This window comes from Lutjanus erythropterus, chromosome 8, assembly GCF_056507025.1.
Source record: "Lutjanus erythropterus isolate fLutEry1 chromosome 8, fLutEry1.hap2, whole genome shotgun sequence".
NCBI classification, from domain to species: Eukaryota; Metazoa; Chordata; class Actinopteri; order Lutjaniformes; family Lutjanidae; genus Lutjanus; species Lutjanus erythropterus.
This window is the reverse complement of record NC_139324.1, coordinates 21,934,531-21,954,515: the sequence shown is the minus strand read 5'-3', so window position 1 is coordinate 21,954,515 and position 19,985 is coordinate 21,934,531. Positions and strand designations below refer to the sequence as shown.

Sequence of the window (19,985 nt, the reverse complement as noted above, 5' to 3'; positions counted from 1 at the left end):
CTGCATATGCAAGCTGTCAGCTATTGAACCCACGCAATAGTTTCAAAGCAAAAATTAGGTCAACCCTGTTATTGCAGGGCTACTGTGAACTGAACTACTGAATGGTAGTGTTTTCCGCTGGGGTAAAAGCAGGAAAAGGCAGCTGAAAGTCTGCTGATCTTCATCAGTGTTCTTCCGCACTGTGACTTTCATTATCTAACTACTGAAAACAGAGTGAAACTGCTCTTCAAAGGTCTCTCTTTCTCTGAACCATGTTGCCACTTTCATAAATCATTTGTAAAGGTGGGGAAGAAAAGATAAAAGAAAACACTAAAAAGCAAGAAAGCAAAGGATGAAAGTCTGTAATTCCTGTTCTGTACCAGCAAAAAAAATCCAGCAGAATTCGACATGACCGCACACAGTGTAAAATTCACCGTAACAAGATAACCAGTCTGATTACGCCAAGAATAAATGTTTCCAGGAAACTAGTGTGTGACAAATGTCTGTGATGGATCCCATCTGTAAAACTATTTTTGTAAAAAGTTTTTTCACTTGGTTTAGACAATAGTCTGGAGTGTCCCTGCAGGAACTGAAGGCATGTAGTACCTCAGCTTCTTCCAAAAGTTTCTGTTAGAGCACAATTTGGTGGCTTCGTGGGTTTCAAGGGAGGGTTTCTTCCACTTCAGAGATCCTTGTTTCCTCTTGATATAGCGGACAGACTCTGGCAGGCAACTGTAATCCACTGGACCATCTGAATAGAAAAGAACTTATAAATATAAATAAATATATTCAACATGTTAAATTGACATCTTTGTTTTTATCAAACCTTCACAATAATTTCTTATTGAAACAATTTTTCAGACCTCCTGGCCCACTCAACTTTGATACTTTGATTGTAGTCTAACAGACATATAACTTGGATCTAATTAGACTTAGTTCCACACTTGCAGACAAAGCAACTTTTTAGACCCAATCAGACTTCACTTGCCCACCAAAAAAGTCAAGTTTTTCCACTTATTGCTTACTGCTTCAGGTTACAGCCAGACCTTATTATATTATTATATTAGGATTATGTACCATCTTAGATGTCATAGGGAATGTGATGTGATCTCATGTGGAAGCAGATGTAAACAAACCAGAGACATAGAGCAGCAGATTGCTGTGGCAAAGTTTTGCAGTGAAATGTCTGGATGAGAAAATATTTTGGCATATCAAGACAAGTTGTTTATTCTTCAGCCAGAACTGGAAGTGAGATTTTATTTTGCATGTTGCTGACTAAAATGAGCATGAAAAGCTAGTTTATCATCGTTCAGTTACACTCAACTGGTCAGCCGCTCGGTCTCTCTTCTCTTTATAATGTTCTTGGAATCTATCGCTAACGCCAACTTCATGCAAGTGTGTATGAGAGTGTGTGTGGCTGTGACCGGCAGTGGGGGACTTGAGTTAAGTCAGGCTAAAGTCACAAATTTGAGTACTTGAGACTTGCTTGACTAATGGCCCTTTTCCATTCACAGAGCTGGCCTGGCTTGACTCAGTTTGACTCAGCTCATGAGTCCAGCATGGTGGGGTTTTTTTTTCTTTCCCTCACAACAGAGCTACCCACTTGAAGTTGTGTCTTTTAAGTGAAGACGAGCTTGAGGAGGCACGAGTCGAGCGGCTGTATCGCAGTGGATAACACTTCTCTAGGATAAACACGTCCTAGCAAGTAGGACCATCTTGGGCACTGAGCTGTGCAATGAGCTGCGCAGAACAGCATGGCTCATTGCAGCGCAGCAAACTAAAAGTAGTCATGGAAATACAAATCAGCAAAGCACAGTAAAAGACTTAGCCCCAAAAATAATAAAAATTTGGATTCATGGATCATGTTATGTATGTGTAGCTTGTTGTTGATGCCACAACATGTCAAATATCAGTCATTAAGATTCATAAGGTGTAAGCGGACTACAGCTGTTTTCGTTTTCACCAGAGTTGTTCCTCACCGAATTCCACCAGAATCACTCGCGGGTCATTCTGGGACAAAGCGTCGTAAAGCCCAATTTTCTGCTCGTAGCTCCACAGCTGGTTCTGGTTGTCACTCAAAAGCTCTTCCGCTTTGTTGTCGTGAGTGGAACATTCTACCTCAGGTGACAGGATTATTATCAGTCTGCGGCACTGGCCCACTGTAGCAGCAACGATATCATGCACCGCTGTAAGAGATAAAACACAGGAAACGAAACAAGTCATCACCGTTGAGTAAACTCCCATATCTGCAGATTAAAAATAACGTGGTTTTTAGCTGAAGGTCGGGTATTTTTAACCTTCTAGAGTGTTTTACTTGGCCCATTATCTACAGTACAACCTGTATTAAAACTCCATCTTCCAAAGTATAACATCCTCTGTTTTTTAGGCATCAAATCGTTTTAATTTCATGAAGGTGTGGAAGGCAATGTGCATCAGTAAAGAATGCAGCACCTTTGTTTGTTTAGTCAATATTAAGAGTCTGACACCAGGTTACTGAAACGAATACCAGAGATTGTATTTTATGTTGTTTTTTGTGTGCCACTACTCTGTTTACTATTACTACCCAAGGCAAATGTGCCACTCTGACAAAATAAATAAATACATAAACAAAGCCCCCAGTCTGGCCCCCTGGTGAAACTGGTCTAGAGCCACCACTGGACATGTTATGTGCTAGGCTTAAAAGAAAAACAAATTTTCAAGGTAGTCAAGACTTGGGGACCTGTAAAAGCGACATATTTTTGCATTTAAGTTATGTGGCTAAGTAGCTAAGCAGTCTACATAAATCAATAGCTAACTAATTAGCCAGCACTTTACTAACATTAGCTAACTAGCTATCTAGCATTTTTGCTAACATGAGCTAACTTAAGATGTGAACCTATTAATACTTTTGCAGGAAAGGGAGTAAGTTGACCAAGGTAACATGTTGGCTCAACTGTTATTGGAACACAGAGCAAAAAGGGGGCGGGACTTAAGAAGAGAAATAACACATGAAAAAATAAAACTAATGTGAATTGTTCACTGTGATTGATTACCCATATCAAATAAATTTTAATGCACAAAAGGTGGTGTGTGTGTGTGTAAAATGGTCACTAACAAGTCAAGTATCACTGATTTGTTGATATTAGTGGCTCAATATGCAAAAGTACCTGTATCCCAAATGTGTTTTTTCTGTCGTAAAGACAAGGATAGTTCTGCCATTTATTGCTGTGGGTCACATGATTACCATTAGAGATCACCGATTATGTAAAGTTACCCTGAAGAATTTCTTTCTGTCACTAGCCGTACCTGGCTTTGCAGATGTTTTATGAGGTAAGAAATGTATTCAACATGTTTATTAGACTGCAATAAAAAGTGTCCTGACCTTCTCCAGGGCAGTCATCCCGTCCTCTTATGTACAGAGAGTAGCCATAATGTTTCTCCAGCTCGTCAGGCAGGATCTGCAGGGCAAAGCTCGCCATCTCATCTGAGCTCTGGCTGCTGGGATCAAAGTAGCTCACATAGGCGTCGTAGAGCTTCCCGTCTGGAGCTGAAGGGAGAAGACAGCAGTGTCTCTGACTATCATTGCATTTTTCAACTCCACTTATATCATATTTGATGGAGAAGTTTCTGAAACCTCTGCAACATCAATATGATCAAAACTTTCCTGAAAAACCTGCTGTATTTAATCTGACACGTCTTCTGCCCTCTAGTGGATTACCAGTATACTGCAGGCAGCAGCCAGCCTGTGAGTGTAAAATCCAACACGCCTTCACATAGTAACTCACATGTTTTTGGCAGGAAAATCTTTGCTTATTTTGATAAAGTTCCAGTGAGAATAATAGTGCTATTGTTACTAATACATCAATATGAATATTCACTGTATTTAAACAACCTTTGATTAATTATTGGTAATACAACACATATTTTGTACCTCATTTTGTGTTGGAAATGTATTGAATATGATACAGGTATACAAAATAATTCATCATAATTCATATGTGAATCCCACAATCTTTTTTTTTAATTGAATTTCATGATGCAATTTGTATTCAATCACAAATACATAGTTAAATAAACTAATAAAAAATTGACATGTCATCTTCCGAGTAGAAACTGAGATGTTAAGATACGCAACCTACTCTCATTATGGTCACTTAGATGTTGGAAAGAACTGTTAGCAAGTAATTTCTATGTTATATTGACCAATTTAGATTATGCTGACCAAACTGTTTTTTGCAACTATAATACAAAATAAATAGGTTCCCATTTAAAAGAAAGAAAGAAAGTAAGAACCAAACCAAATTAAATATGACAACCTTTCCTAAAGCAATACGCAAAATTACATTTTTCATTTCTAAATTAAAAATTGTTGTGATCAATGAATTTTCATGAAAGCCTAATGTATCACATATGATACAAACAAAATATCATAAATGTAAATCATATAGAAAATGTTTTTTGTGTGTTTTGTCATAAGGTTCAGACACTTCAATTTCAAAAACTGAATTTTCTGACAATTATTTGATATGTCAGGCATTACAGGGTTAAGGATTCGCTTCAACTATTTCAGTCTATCTTTCACTACCTTTTTATATTCCTGTTTCACATTCCGTAGAACTATCTGCTGACGTGTGCAAATAAGAGAATTCCCATCAGTATCCAGTCAGATGTTTCCACAGAAAAGCACACATACGGATAAAAACTTACGTTGGTGTTTGGACAAATGTCTCAAGAGTTTCCTGTAAGCCAGCACCATATCTACTTTGAATAAGAGGAAGGCAGCAGGCAGGGCCATAATAACCAGGGAGGCAGCGAGGCAGAGAGCAACACTGGTATAAAGGGCACTGTGGTCGGCTGGAGAGACAAAGACGAAGGAGAGGAATGTAAATATTAATATCATATGACAAAATGAGAATAAAGTAGTGCTTTGGGAAGACTTTCAGGAATTCTCCATGTAAATCTGTAGGAAACTAGCAGTTTGTTTGTATATTACATTTCAAACAAGAGGGAAGCAGATGGAATTTAGGAGTCAAACTGCACTAAATGCAACACTGTGTGACACAAAGGTCCGTTGTTTTCTCATGTACGTTTCTTTTCTAATTCTGAAAAACTAAAGTGGAACATTTTAGGAAACCTTTAAACTCCTGGCTTTACAGATCAGAACAGAACAGCCCCCTTGGCACTTTATTTCTTTTTCAACTCTGTCCTTAGACAGAAACTAAACAAGACTTAACCCTTAAAATGTCTTTAGAGATCTGGGACCATATTACAACCTCTCCATTTATTTCAGTTTCTTCAATTAATCCCTCGTGCATTCCTCAAACTGATCATAGGGTCTTTACAGATCTTTGTACATTGTCCTTTCCCTTTCTTTTTCATAGAGGTGGGTCATGTTGTGTTTTCCTGTTGGCCTTGTTTTGTGTCACTCACACTATGAATTTATGATAACAAGACGGTGTCTATCTGTACCAGAGTACAACATGTATATATAGAAATGTCGAAATGTCTACAAGTAAAATTATTTGATTTGTAACTAAATCTGTGTTGCAAAAGTGTACATGAAGAAAGGCTTGGAAACTCACCCAACAAGTTTGATATCATTCATTCACAGTAACGTTAAGTTGATGCTCCTCTGTGCTGCAGTCTGTCTGTGGTCTGCTTACAGACACACCCAGGGCTTTAGGCCACTGTGGCTAGTTTAATCTACAGCAATGCATCATGGTCTATAAGACCATTTAATGTCTAGTATCATTGTCCTGTGAGAACCACGTGTCTCTAAAAAGTCAGAAAACAGCATTTTTTTCAGCTTTGTGGATTAAAAAGTTCAGTATTTGTCTCTGGGATGTAGTTAAGAAACATACTGTTGGATAATTTGGAATTAAATTACAAAATAAGTATCGTACTTGATGTAAATGTACTTAGTTTGCATCACTAACAGGTGTGGACTTTTGTGCTTTAATATGTGTTCTTCAGTGCCTTCTGTCCACTTTAAGTTCTTAAGACATTTCAGTAGAGGCGCAAAAACATTTTGGTGGGTGCTGAAGCAAAAAAAAGTTGTTTGGCTGCACATGGACGCAAAAAAAAAAAGGTCGCAGTCTCTGGGCTTAGCCCTGGATTTCCTCAATTCCCAGATCTGCCCCTGCCCAGTGTGTGAGAAGAAGTGCCAGCACATTTCAGCCACAGAAAAGTGCATGCTATTAGGGCTAGTGAAGTTACTTTAGTAAATGAACAATGCAGTCATGAACATCCACATAGCATTTAAGGCAGGTGCCAGACCAATAGAAGACAGCAATGAAAATAGAAACAAGCACCCACACACTGTAACTCCCTTAAGTGCAGTTTTATCAGCACATCCTCATGTACTCAGCTCCTCTGAATAGTATTACTTTACATAACTTGTGTGTGTTCCAATAAACTGCACTAAAGGGAGTCATAGTGTGGGGAAGACTGTCTTTTAAGTCACCCATTTAGTGTTCATATAAGTTCAGGTTGCAGTGTAAGGTTGTGTATTGTGTTCACTGCCAAAGTTATTCATGCAAAATCACTACAGCATCATCCTGCACTCTTGACAGCAGAGTTGGTCCACACTGTGAAAAGCTAGTTACCAGCTTCAAGGCTGAAGCACTAACCTCCAGAGGTCTGTAAATCTGAATGCTCTAATTAATTAAATGTAATAAGAAGTTAAACTTAAAATTTGTTTTGAAGTTATAGTAACCTCAAAATGTTGAGTGCCAGTAGAGTTTTCTTTCTTTTGTGTTGTGAACTTTACTGAACATGAAATAATGTTTTTATATATATATATATACTTAAATCTATTCAGTTCTGTTAACATATTGCAATGAATGGGGTGAATGAAAGTTGCATTACTGGAAATATTTAAGTTAACTTTATCTTAAATATCAATAGTTTAACTGTAATGAAATCATACATGTAACACAAACTGCAAATATATAACTTTGATAAACTCCAACTTTTGAGTCTATGAGCTCAAAAGAATTGTGGCATTGATTACTGAAATTATATAAGAAATGTCTTTGTGACATAGTTCAAAACATTTTTTTGTTCTCCTTTGGGCTGATAGTGAAGTTTATGTTTCCTGCACGTTCACTGTAAAGTTTTAATAGATAAGAATAAAAAGAGAAGCCAAGCGAAGAGAGGAGAGGAGAAGAAAAGAGAAGAGAATACCTTCTCGAAGCCACACCAAGCCATATTTCCTTATAGCGGGGTTCTCTACGAAGCAACGAATGGGGACATTCAGGAACTGATCAAGAACTTCAGAGATGGACAGAATGGACTTAATGAACACGCTGCCATGGTCATGAACACTAAAAGGAACAATAAATCAGTCCATTAATCTGTCAAATTGTGTAGCCATAAGGTAGTCAGTTTATAAATTAGGCAGTCAAGCAAGAAAGTCATGAAAATGGTATATCATTGTGCTTTCCTTTGTTTAAAAGCTGCATTATCAATATTTAACAATCATCGGGCAGAAAGATCAGATTACAGTGATACTGTGGTCTGCAAAGATGATGTGGCCTCTATGGAATTCTGTTAATTCCTGTTTGTTTTAACTTAAATGTCTGGCTGTCAAACTTATTTAACGGCTGGCAATGACTGTTGCTCACTGGCTTCCAGCTTAATACAGTGAAGTGTTTGCAATTAGGCAACTTCTGAGTCTTTGTATGCGTTTATGTGTTTATCTTGTTTTGTTTCCTGCTCTTTTCAGGTCTGTGTACAGGCTGAAGCAACAACTCACTATATCCAGGACTCGTTGAATTCCTCGAGGTCGTCAGAGAACTCAGAGTCAATAGTCCAGTACACGGAGGTGTCAGGGTCTTCACTTCTGCCTATGTAGGCTAAACAGATCAGCTCAGCTCTTGCACCTGCTCATCAGTGAATTAAAAAAACAAAACAAAGCAGCTGTTATTCTACACATCCTGGTGTTTCATCAAATTGTCACTGTCAGGACCAGTGTGTAGGATTTAGCGGCATCAAGCGGTGAGCTTGCAGACTGCAAACACAGTATACTTATAAATTTCTTTGCCCCAATGAAATCATTGTCCTTTATTTTGTTAACTTCAAATTTGCAATATGTAAGCATTATAATGCCATAAGCCAGTATACATGAGGAAAAAAGTAAAGTAAATTGATACAATTTATTAAATTAAATGTACAGGGAAACACAGCTTTCTATTGGAGCCCTGCTTTGACATCTAGAAAATTTGTGAATATTGACTTGATCAGTGTTATTCATTGGTTTTAAAAAGCTACTACATTCTTTTCAAGTATAGAGTTTCAATAGACCAGTGGGGAAGTTCAGTTCAGTAACAGGTTATTTAACCTGTAATCCTGCATCTAACTTTCTCTTTGTTGTTAGAAAGTACTGTAATCTCTGGAGTCAGTTTTATTGATGGTAAATTCAAACCTGACAGGCATACAGTATGTGTGTGTGTGTGTGTGTGTGTGTGTGTGTGTGTGTGTGTGTGTGTGTGTGTGTGTGTGTGTGTGTGTGTGTGTGTAACTATAACGCTGTGTTTGGTGGTTATTTGTGAAAAGTGTTACTTGCCCACTTCAACTATGACCACATCCTGGACAGGGTACGACAACCAAGGCTCATAATAAACATCTGGAGGCCCTAAAGACACATGAGAAAATAATCGAATGCTATACAACATAATACAATCCAAATAAATAGAAAAGGTCATTAAAGTCATTAAAATAACAATCCTAAAATAACCTACTGATGTATTTCAGATAAATGGCATCACAGATAATCTAATCATTCCCATAATAACTTAAGAGGCTTCTTGATTTAAATATGAGATAATGTCAAAACAGGAGAGTTAAATAAAACAATCACACTTCAGGCTCAAGGCATCTTCAGTACATACCTTTGTCAATAGTCAGCTGGATGCTGCGCGCACTCGTGTATTTCTTGCCATCCAAGCTAATGTCTATCAGGCAGGTATATTTCCCAGCATCCTCCTCTGAGACCCCGGGCAGTCTCAGGAAGCCCATCTCATCAACAGGGACAGGTTTCCCGTGCCGCTCCACTGGCTGGCAGTCCTTCACACAGACATATAGACTGTTATTATTGTTTCGCAGTGTGATGATAAAGACAAACTTTATTTATAGAACACTTTTGAAAAGTCACACACACAAAGCAACAGTTTTTATCTATTTGTTAACCTTTTTATTCTTTTATTACTTCTACTTGTTTGTTTTTTACTTCTATTAGAATACGCTGCATTACCATCACATGGTTTGGCAGAAGGCCCTCAAGCTTTCCATTGGACTATTGGTACAATACTGGCCGCTTCTCGAGCAAGACGTGTACAGTGTCAGCAGAATTTTAAAAACTAATGCCAGCGTCATCAGCAGATATCTTATTCAAATTTAATTGCTGGGTTTTCCACCACACACTTTCAGTATAACACTGTTGAAACCTGAACCTAACCTGTGGGTGCAGGATATAATATATAAAATATAAAATGTCAACATAATCTCACATGTCCCTGATGTGTACAGAAGGGGGCAGTGTTTCACTTATCAACCCAGACCACACATGACATACTGCAGAAATCACAAAAACCAAAATCAAAAACAAAAAAATCTGCTGTCAGGCAGAAATAAACAACACATTCCCCCCCAGAAGATGAACATAAATGACTTATATTTTCCTGCTTAGATTATGAAATTTCTGCTCTTTCTACTGCTGTGGTTTCACTGGTTTCTGTCCACTCTTCATTTCATTCTTTTCCATCAGCTGGTTTGTATAATTGCATAACTGATGACTAACCCAATGTATGACAACAATCTTACTAATCTTTGGTGCACGCTGGTATTAATGAGCAGCATGCTTCCTCTGTACTCTAAACAAACTGAAGTGGAAGCTAACTAAAGCAAAAAAAAGACCTACAGTAAGGCACGTGAAAATGAAAACTACCAATAAATGTCACGGAGCTGCAGGTACCTTCATCCATCGTATGTTTCTTGTGTTATTCAATCTGAAGATCTCTTCCTGTTTGCAAGGAAGACGGTCATTAAGTCCCATTTTGATTGATATGTTCTCAGGTGGATCAGGACACTCCCCTTTGGACAATGACACCCCAAATGTCATCATCTTTGCAGCCTGGTCTCTAAAAAGAAGGAGATAAACATTGAGACAGCTGCAGGACAGGCCAACCTGAGCTCACACATACTGTATATGACCTTAAACTGCATGGGTCTTGATTATTTAAAAAAATAAAAGGTCTCTGTGGGGAATGATATTAAGCTGTAGGCGAATTTTTTTTTCATTATTTCATTATTGTTATTATTGAGAAATGATTGTGAAAGTGGCGAGATGAGAGATTACTGAATAGTTTAAATATGAAAAAAAATAAGATGGACGATAGGAAATGAAAATGTTAAAACTGGTTTGAAAGAAAAAGTTCAATATTTTGCGTACTCTTTTCTCATTTGTTTAGTCCAGTGGTTCCCAACCTTTTTCTAGCATGCCCTCCTTCATGAGCTGAAAAAAACTTCACACTCCCCCACCCCACAATTATTATCAAGCATCAACAATGATAAGGGAAACCGAAAATAAAAACAGATTCAAGTGAAATTTTAGTGAAATAAATGTTAGCATGACAGTATCAGCAACTTGTTTGTTTATTTCCCTAATTAAAATTATAGCCTCCTGAGACCCAGAAAGAAAAAAGTTTTTAATATTTAGATTTTTACATAGATTAAGTCATTTGGATATAAATAAAGATAGCAACATATTTTTTCTTGATAATGTTATTTAGAATTCCTAACATTAAAAAAAAAAGTTGAAATGTTGACATTTTGAAAAGACAGGAGATGTGCTCGTTACATTCTCATGTGTGTTACAGCACTAGAAAGCCCAGGATGTACTTTAAAGAAGACAGTAGTACTCAGACTACACATTGTGTTTGTGTCCTGTGCCTTTAAACAGTATAAGTACAGTCTCCAAAAAACAACAAAACCTTATCAGTTTCAGTCTTTGATGAATCAAGAGAGCTGTTGATTATACTTTATAATAACACTGGGATAATGGAAATGATAATCAACCAGCATGGATGCAGATAAAAATGAGCTTGCCGCCCCCCTTGGGCTGATAGAGGCATTGTCACATAAAAATGTGCCAGACACAGATACCAGTCCGATCCTGGAGTATTCCAAAGAGATTTGGATATATGGAAAACTATAGTCACTGGAGCAGGGTGGTCAGTTAGAGATGCTCCTGGAAAATTCACACACTACAAAATCATACACGGGTACTATTATACCACCAGTTAAACTTAAACAAAGGTTACCTGTATCATGTTACACTGCATAGTTTATGAAACAGAAAATCAAATTAAAACCTTGAATTACAGATTATAGTTTATGATATTTTGGAGGATATAGTTTTGCTTCAGCAGTTCTGTTTTTTTTTTTTTTTTTTACCTGCCCTCACTGACATGAATGGCATGGACAAAACATTAGACACCTTAAATACCTTGTCTCACAGGTGTAGGATCCAGCATGAGACACCTGCACGGGTAGAAACAACAACAACCCGTCCCTGACTTCCACGCCAGAGGGCAGTGGGCCCAGGTCATCCCTCCCTCCACTGCTCCATGTTACGTCGCTGTCAGCATCACCAACGAGGCACCTCAGCACGAAAAGGTGGCCGACGCTCACATAGTAGGTATCTGTGTCCCCGCTGTGGTCTGGATGTGACAGCACAAAAACACAACAGTCAGTTGTCAATCAGTGACAAAGAGAAAGCCTTGAACATTAAAGGGATAGTTCAGATAATTTGGAGTGGGTTTGTTAATTCTATGGCTAATTTTCAATCTTGTCCCTGGTTAGGCTTTTAAGAGATAAAACACAGGATACAACACAAAAACAAACACTAAAAACAGTAATACAAATTAATCATCTTGTACAGGTGAAGTGTGAAGACATTCATGATGTTAAAAAACAAAAACAACGCTGACGAAAACTTCACAGCCAAGGCTGGAAATGAAGGATCTGCAGCCGAAGTCTCAAAATGGCAGCGATGCTTACTTTGATCACCCACACTTTAAAAAGGTCAAGTGGAATGAAACCGTTGTTGTCGACAGTTCAGTGGTTTGACCCAATTTCAACTGCAAAATGGTGTAGAGTGCTCCTAGAGCCCAGTCATTTCTAAACACTGGAAATCAGAAATAAAAAGACTATGGAAGAAATTCTGCAGAAATTCTGAGTTTGTAAATCTCAAAGAACCATTTTTTTCTAAAGAAGAAAAGTAAAAGTAAAATAAAGAGTCTTGAGACAGTTGGGCTCAAGACTCAAAAATCTATCACAGTATGTTGCCTTTAAATTCTGAGTTGTCTCAAATTTGCTTTACATTTGTTTTGTTGATGAGAGGAAATAAACACAATGAAACAATGATAACTCTGCCTAAATACATGCATTTCTTTTCTTTCTTTCTTTTTTAAGTATTTAACATGTCTGTATGCATGCATCAAGATAGTATAAGGAAATGAAAGCAGCACCAACAGTTGCAATGAATGCCTCAAGTAATTTGAATAGCAACTGTACAATAACAACAGCAAAACCAGAAGAATACAAGCAATAACAAACGCTTAAAATGCATATTAATCTTTTTTTAGGGTTACTGAGGTCGTTTTTTAAATTCTGAATGAACACTACACCCTCATGCTTGTACTTTACTCGCCACATGGTGGCACTGTTGCACAGCACTGTCACATTGTAATGCTGCATTCATGTAGAACGGCAGGATGGGAAGAACGAACGTGCCTTTGTATCAAACATAGTTTGAATAAACCAGTTAACTGGTTAAAATAAAATAAAATAAAACAACTTTTAAAAGACAAATATTAGTTCATGTCAGTTATAGGCCTACAGTATAGCACAAACAGCTGCATCGATTGTATTAGTGTTGATATTGGGTTTGTTACAGTGGATATTTTTGTAGTTGTGATCAAATTGTTGCATTAGTGTATTATTTCTGTTTTCAACTTGTGGTCTAAACATGTTTTCCAACTCGGATATTCCTTTTATGTGGCCAAATATTTATATAATATTAATGGATCTTCATATAATTCACAGGAGAATGGGTGTTGGAATGACAGAAAGAGATCCAAAGACAGCCAGAATAAAAAGGTCACGATTTTAAGTAAATAAATAAATATTAACAAGTAAATAAATAAATGAATCGATAATATTTAGATAAATTTTTCCAGTTTTATAATAACTTCTCCACGTGTGACCCACTGGGGTGTTTCTATTTACGTGAACTTGAACGCAGCACAGGAAATATTTCGATGGCGGGAAAACGGAACCTCGGATGTTGTATTCGAGAGTATAAACAGACCCGACTTAGTGGGAATAAAACAGGCTATAAAGCAAGATGAAGAAATAAACAGTGAAGAAGTAGACAACCACAAGTATAATATTGTTGAAAATAACGTGTGAAAGGACACATTTTTAGAACAGTTCGGTGGTGAAAAGAGTGAGATATGTTATGCAGGGACTGTGAGGCTGTAGCTGATATGTTAGCTAGCTGTTAGCTTAAACAGGCTATGAGTTATCCTTGTTTATCTACATTGGAATTGAGAGTCCAGAGAATTCAAAGATTCTGCACAGACGAAGGCACAGACAGAGCAAACACAAGGTAAGATGGCTAACTCGGCGACACCTGTGTGTTTATTGCTAGCTCGTTAGTGTGGCAGCAGTGTGAGTGAATACCATGGCTGTGAAGTTATGTGCTACAGGCAGGTCACCAGCTTTTCCAAGAAAAAGTGTCATTGAGATTATTTGGTGTATGAACAGAAAACATTGACTTGCGTTGGAATTGAAAAGACTATGGAAGAAATTCCACACATTTAAAATTTAAAATGTCTGTGTCGTTTTAGTGATGAAAGGAAAAATCATGAGCCTGTTAATTCTGGCTAAATGCACATGTTTGGCTTATTTATGAAGTACTCTAAAATGTCTTATTTTGTTTTCCTGATCAAAGAATAAATAAAAACAATGAGATGGCCTGTTAGCCTGGCCTGAATGCATTAATTTCTCATTTTAAACTATATGTATATAACTATATGTTATACATGTATATGTTTTCAATAACACATATCAAGATGGTATAAGGTGATGAAGAAATTACAGTAAAAGTGGTCAGGGACGTTCATTTATGCACAAAGTACCTCTTCTCAAGATTTATTGGTAATACCTATTGAGATTTGTGTTGGGATGGTTTGTCATTTTTCAAAAGTCGGTCCACAGAAAAAACATTTGGGAAACACTGCACTAGCCCACCTTTAGTTTTTTGTATTTTTCTGTCATGGCTGGTGTTTTGTTTTGTTTCTGGTTTTGGTAGCTGTTGTTGTATTGCATTGTTTGTTTACTACATTAGCCTTTGGATGAAAGAAAAAGGCTTGGTGCAAGTTTGGTAGAGTTAGCAGACCGATGGATTTAGTTTGGAAATCACAGCATTTTGTTTTCATTTATATATATATATATATATTTATATTTATATTTATATTTATATATGTGTATATATATTTATTATTATATTTATATATTTATATATGAAATCATGTGCAGGTGTACATGGTGAGTGATTGACTGCTGTTCAAGTCGCTTTGTGTCTCTTTTTCTGCATCTGATTAAATTTACTGAGTAAGCCCTGTATTGACATACAGATAATGTTTTTGTACTAGATGTGTGATATTTATTGTTTTTATTGGCAAATGGCACAATTCTATATTGACTATTAGAACTGATGTATATGTACTTTCTCCGCTACCTGTCAGTTTGCACTCCTTTATGTTTGTAATTTGTGGTTGATAATGGCATTCTTGACTTTTTAAGTATAACCATCTCTGAAGATTAGGCAAGCTTGTATATTTTTCAGCATATGCATGTTCTTCACTGATTTACAAACTAGACTTTTCACAGGTTAACATTGTTGCAAATGAATGATTCCTATTTCTGGCAGAGAAATGTTTAATGGAACAGCTCACCTCATAATCAAAACTACCTGTTTTTGATAAAAAACAAATTTTTTCAGGTGAGCTGGCATGAAGTACTTTTTATCTGTCTAGATATTTTTGATGTCAGTTGCTGATTTTTGAAGCTATTGGCTATAGAACTGTGTACCTTCTCTCAAATATAGTGGAACTAGATGGCTTGTGGTGTTCAAAGCGCCAAAGAAATACATTTTAAAACTCGAAAACTGTGTCACTTTCCTGAAATCATGACCTGATTACTCAAGATAATCTGTAGACCTTGCTGTGAACAGTTTTGTGTGGTAATGTAACACTTTGTGTTGTGGTAGAGTTTACAGTTTTTTTTCCTCATATTGTATCATATATTGTATCATGATATTATAAAAGCTTTTTGATTTGTCAAATCAAGCATGCAGAGGAAGAGCTGTGGTTTGCCACTTGCTGGCGCAGCCCACAAATCCTCTATAGGCGTAGTTAAATGGTACTGATGGAGGGCCTCATACAGCTTTAATGTAAGACACTAACCGGAATAAATGAATGTTACCAGCTTATTGTGTCAGTTTATTGCTATCAATTAAGAGGCCGAAGAGCTCAAATTAAATCTTTGATTTAATAAAACTAATAATTCTAATAATAATTCTAAATTTAATATTGTTTGGCAGGTAGGGAAATTATAGTTTTAATTTATTTTCAGCTTTATCTCATAAATCACGTGATGTATATTTTATTTTTATACTTGCTTACAACGTATCACAACACTCCTTCACATTTCTTAACAGGGTTTGATTTGTTTTTTTTTTTTGTTTTTTTTGTTAACAACAAAGCTTGTCAAGTCATCAGCTGACTTATTGCATTGATGTCAGAGAAGTCTTGATTACTCCATCATGGAGAGTTTATAAAATGTTCCCTGCTTCCTTTTGTAGCGCTGAAAGAACTGTCACTGAAAGAAAACTTGACCAATCTGCAGAAAGCCACTATAGTTTGATTTTTATTGCTTCAGCCTTCCATGTAAAGCTGTCTTTTGTTGTGTAACTTCACACTGAGTGAACAGTTTCCTTTGAAAACACAGTGCTGATGTCTTTTCGGAAGACTCAACCAGAAAAATGTGAAAGTAGAGATTTACAGTTGTAAACCTATTTAATTATAATCTATTAAATTCATCTCTTGTGACAGTCAAAATAATTGTTATAGATATATCTGAATAATACTTTAATGGCTTCTGTTATTTCACTTTTCTGCAGTAGTTTCTGTCATTGATTCAGGGTCTCACTGAAGCGATGTGCACGTGCAGCTGCACTAGTAGGACGAGCTCCCCAGGTCTGAAAAGATCTGTGATTGGTTTAAGGCTACAGTCACAGGGCATATTCTCAAATTGCTGAAAACAGAGCCATAGAGGAGGTGCAGAAGTCTAGTTCTCTCTCAGAACACCTGATTTACAATATGCTGAAAGGTTTTTATGCAATTATTTCTCAATTATACCATAACAGTGTTGCCTACTGGAGCTTTAAACATTGCCACCTTCGCTAGTCAGCACCAGAAATACTAGTCGAGTTAAACTATATAGCAATATTTTAGGAGCTGTCCGCTCCTAGTCGTGGCTGTGGCCCTGTCAGATGGCAGCTCCTCTTGCCCAGTGTGTATGCCCCAATGGCCCACCCAACCCCGGATATTTGTCAGCAAAGTCAGACAGATGACAGCTTGTAAAACCTGCGTGGTTTGGCAGTGTTTTGATAGAGAAAATGAAAATAAGTTTGAATGTAGACTATGACAGAATAAACTGTTATATAACAACGGGAGCATTGTGTGACCACATTCAGCACAGGCACGGACATTAACCTGCAAGCAGAGCAGCTGCTGCTAGTACTGCTAATGTTAACCACACTGTGTGGCAGCTAACATCTGTTCCAAGTAAACAGTGTTGTTTACCCGCAGACACTGTGATCCTTTTCAGCCTGAGAAAATGAAGCATTAAGCAAGTTGTTGTCATGTTTTGTAGGTTAATTTGTAGTGTTTGTATTGTATAACATAAAGTGGCACACACTTCACCAGCATTTAAAATACAATGTGGCGATTGTAAACTGTGACTAAAGGCTTTAAATAGCTCTTAATACACACAGTATTTTTTCAGACGAGGTTCAACATTATCAATTAATAAATTATACTCAATTTTAACTGCTTTTCAAGTATTTTCTTACTGTAAGACTAGTCAAATAATCTAAATTAAAATTTGTGATTAATTGACAGGGAAATTAGTGACCAGGGACATCCCTACTCCTGGTGAAGCTCCTGGCAAAGTCCGCAGCCAGGAAAAAGGGTAAGAGGGTTCAGGGCATGTGGCCTTATGCCATGTAAAAGGGCCATTTTTGAAGAAGATGATTTCAGGGCAGCAGCGGTCACAAAGGAGCCAGAACCTACAGCCTATTCCACACACCTCTAAGGTTTTCCACCTGCCCTACAGTGTTCTCATACCGCCTGTTCCACCTTTCTTTAAGCCTACTCCACACACCTCCAAGGCTGTTCCACCTACCGTGCAGCCTACTCCACACCCCCAAAGCTGTTCCACCTGCCCCACAGCCTACTCCACACACCTCCTGGCTTATTAGAGCCCATTTCTTTTAAGACGACAAAACTGTCCTTTCATATTTCAGAGGCTAACACTTTTTCTGACTGAGAAAAAGACAGAGACTAAAAAACTTTTAGTGTGGAGTCTTAGGGAACTCCTTAAATGCCATACAAAAGCAGAGTTCTCAAGTGCCAGTTTAACAGGTTATAAACAGGAAAAGCAGTGTTGCAACACAAGCCCTGTGCTGTAACATTTAGTTTATTACTTAACACATGCTAAAAATTTTGGTTTTCAGCTACACATGTGATTCTATATCATTAGTCGTCTTTTTTTTCCCCCCAACCTACAGCCCTAGGACCATGGTAATTATTATATGTTAAGTATTCTTCCAGTCCGTCTTGGACTGAAAATGCTCAAACCTAAGAGTCAGCAAATACTTACAAATCAAGAAGTGTACAACAGCTTTGTGTTAAATTTCCTGAGAAGCCAGAATTGTGTTTAAGAAAAGCAGCTTCTGTTGTTTGGAACCATTTCTACGTCGGTAAAGGGCTCAGAAGAATTGTGATGATCAGTACTTACTGTGTGCAACAGAACATGCCAGAGACAGCAGAGCAGCCAGCATGAAGACCCACCCTGCCGCTGCCATAGTCCTTGTCTGTGGAAAAAAACGGTTACATTTCGTTTAAGTCCTATATGATTTCTCAGACATGGCTCATGTGTTCAGCCACTCTGACTCTCCGCTATAAGTAAGGTTTCTTGACACATTTCCTGACAGGCAAACTGAAATCTGATGAAGGGAAGTGAGAGGTGCCGTTTAGACAGTTGACACAAGAGAGGTAGGGCTGAAACACTCCCAGTAAAGTCCCAGGAAGTTCCATTGTTTGGTATTTATGAGGAAAAGGTCAAACATTTAAAGGAGGTCTCTCTGTCAGTTTCTCTTTTTATCTCTGTCACTTTATCTTTCTCTATGTGTGATAAAATCAACAGTCTTTGCCATTCACTCTTTGTATTCTCCCAATACTGCTGTTGGGACTATGGCTGTGCAATATGGCTTACAAATAGGGGCACAGCTCTCCCCCACAACAATGGTAGGGGAAACACCGTTAATGTAATGCTTTGAGGTCAGTTCTTAATGTAAACTTTAATATTTTAATAATGCACCAGGTTAGAGGATTTCTTGTACAATGTATAGAATTAGTTCTCTGAAATATTTCATATCCAAGCAAAGTTGGTATTATAACTGAAATATCCCTAACCGAATAAATTTCCAATTGAATCGAGATTTGGGAAATCTGAGTAAATATCCAGCCCTTTAAGTAATATAATGTGTATATTTAACTATACATTCTCAAATAGCGGACATATATATTTTTTATATTTTTGACCAAATATCTCCATATTGATATGGCAATAATATTGTAGGAATGTCTATTGGTACATTTACAAAATATTAACAGAATGAGATATTTGGGGAATAATCACCAATAATGTGAGTGGTAAGGAAAAAGTGTGTAAAGGTAAATAATAGAAGAGTTGGAACAGTCTGTTAAGTTCAGAAAATTACATTGCTTTACAGCCAAACTGCCTTTAAAACCAGGCAGACAATACTTTGACCATATCATGATATAACAGTATCCAAAATCTAGGATAGATCTGCACGCATATAATGATATCAATATAATATCGATAGCCTGTTTGCTTGGTAGGGCACTTGTATCCACAATTGAAAAGACTACTCTTTTTTTCCCCCTTGTTGTTTAACCAGTGTTTCATCATGAAAGTCATCTTTAGGGTATAGGATAGCCTATAGTGCCCAGTCCTAGTTGGGATATTATGTATGTTGTATCCTGGAAAAAAATACAATTGAGTTCATGTAGTGACTCAATCATAGTTAATACTGTACTTTGCAATAAAATGCTGTTATTTAAGAATTGGATTGAATTGACACCAGGGATGTTAAATCAATTAATTTCCGCTAAGAATTAAACCCAATAAAAAATAATTAACTGACAGTGAATGTTTTACGTACCTTGCATCTGGAGCTCAGACTTTGATTTGATCTTCTTTGTTTGTCTAGAAATTACAGTAATTTTACCCCATTTAACATTGTTCTGTTCGACTGTGATTTTTATTGAATAAGGACAGGTGGACAAGAGCCATATTATGTTATTATTCTGTTTGTTTAAATGGTTTATGCTTCATGAATAATTGATGATGATATTTCATGATAACTTGCAACTAGAATTCTTTATATAAAACCTAAACAAAGAAAAGAAAGTGACTTGTATCATTTTAATTGTTAATGATTAATCGATTATTGATCAATGTGCTCAACTATCAGTTAAGGAATATGCACAAAATTTGCAACTCTAATTGCCACCAATATCCTTATGCAGATATACATACACTGTTAGGGGGCTTATGGCACCAGTGACTTGCAAATTGAATAGAATGGG

The 19,985-nt window shown here is 37.0% G+C and overlaps 1 protein-coding gene across 1 annotated transcript; it reads right to left on the bottom strand.

Annotated features, from left to right (window-relative positions):
- Positions 1-400: 400 nt before the first annotated feature.
- On the bottom strand, positions 401-18,462 carry il1rl2 (interleukin 1 receptor-like 2). Its single transcript, XM_084724909.1, is given in 11 exon segments — positions 401-730; positions 1,959-2,165; positions 3,341-3,505; positions 4,666-4,812; positions 7,144-7,283; positions 7,715-7,841; positions 8,525-8,570; positions 8,821-9,024; positions 9,932-10,097; positions 11,465-11,678; positions 18,109-18,462. Coding segments are annotated over 11 exon segments (1,677 nt in total). The 5' UTR covers positions 18,176-18,462; the 3' UTR covers positions 401-536.
- Positions 18,463-19,985: the final 1,523 nt, after the last annotated feature.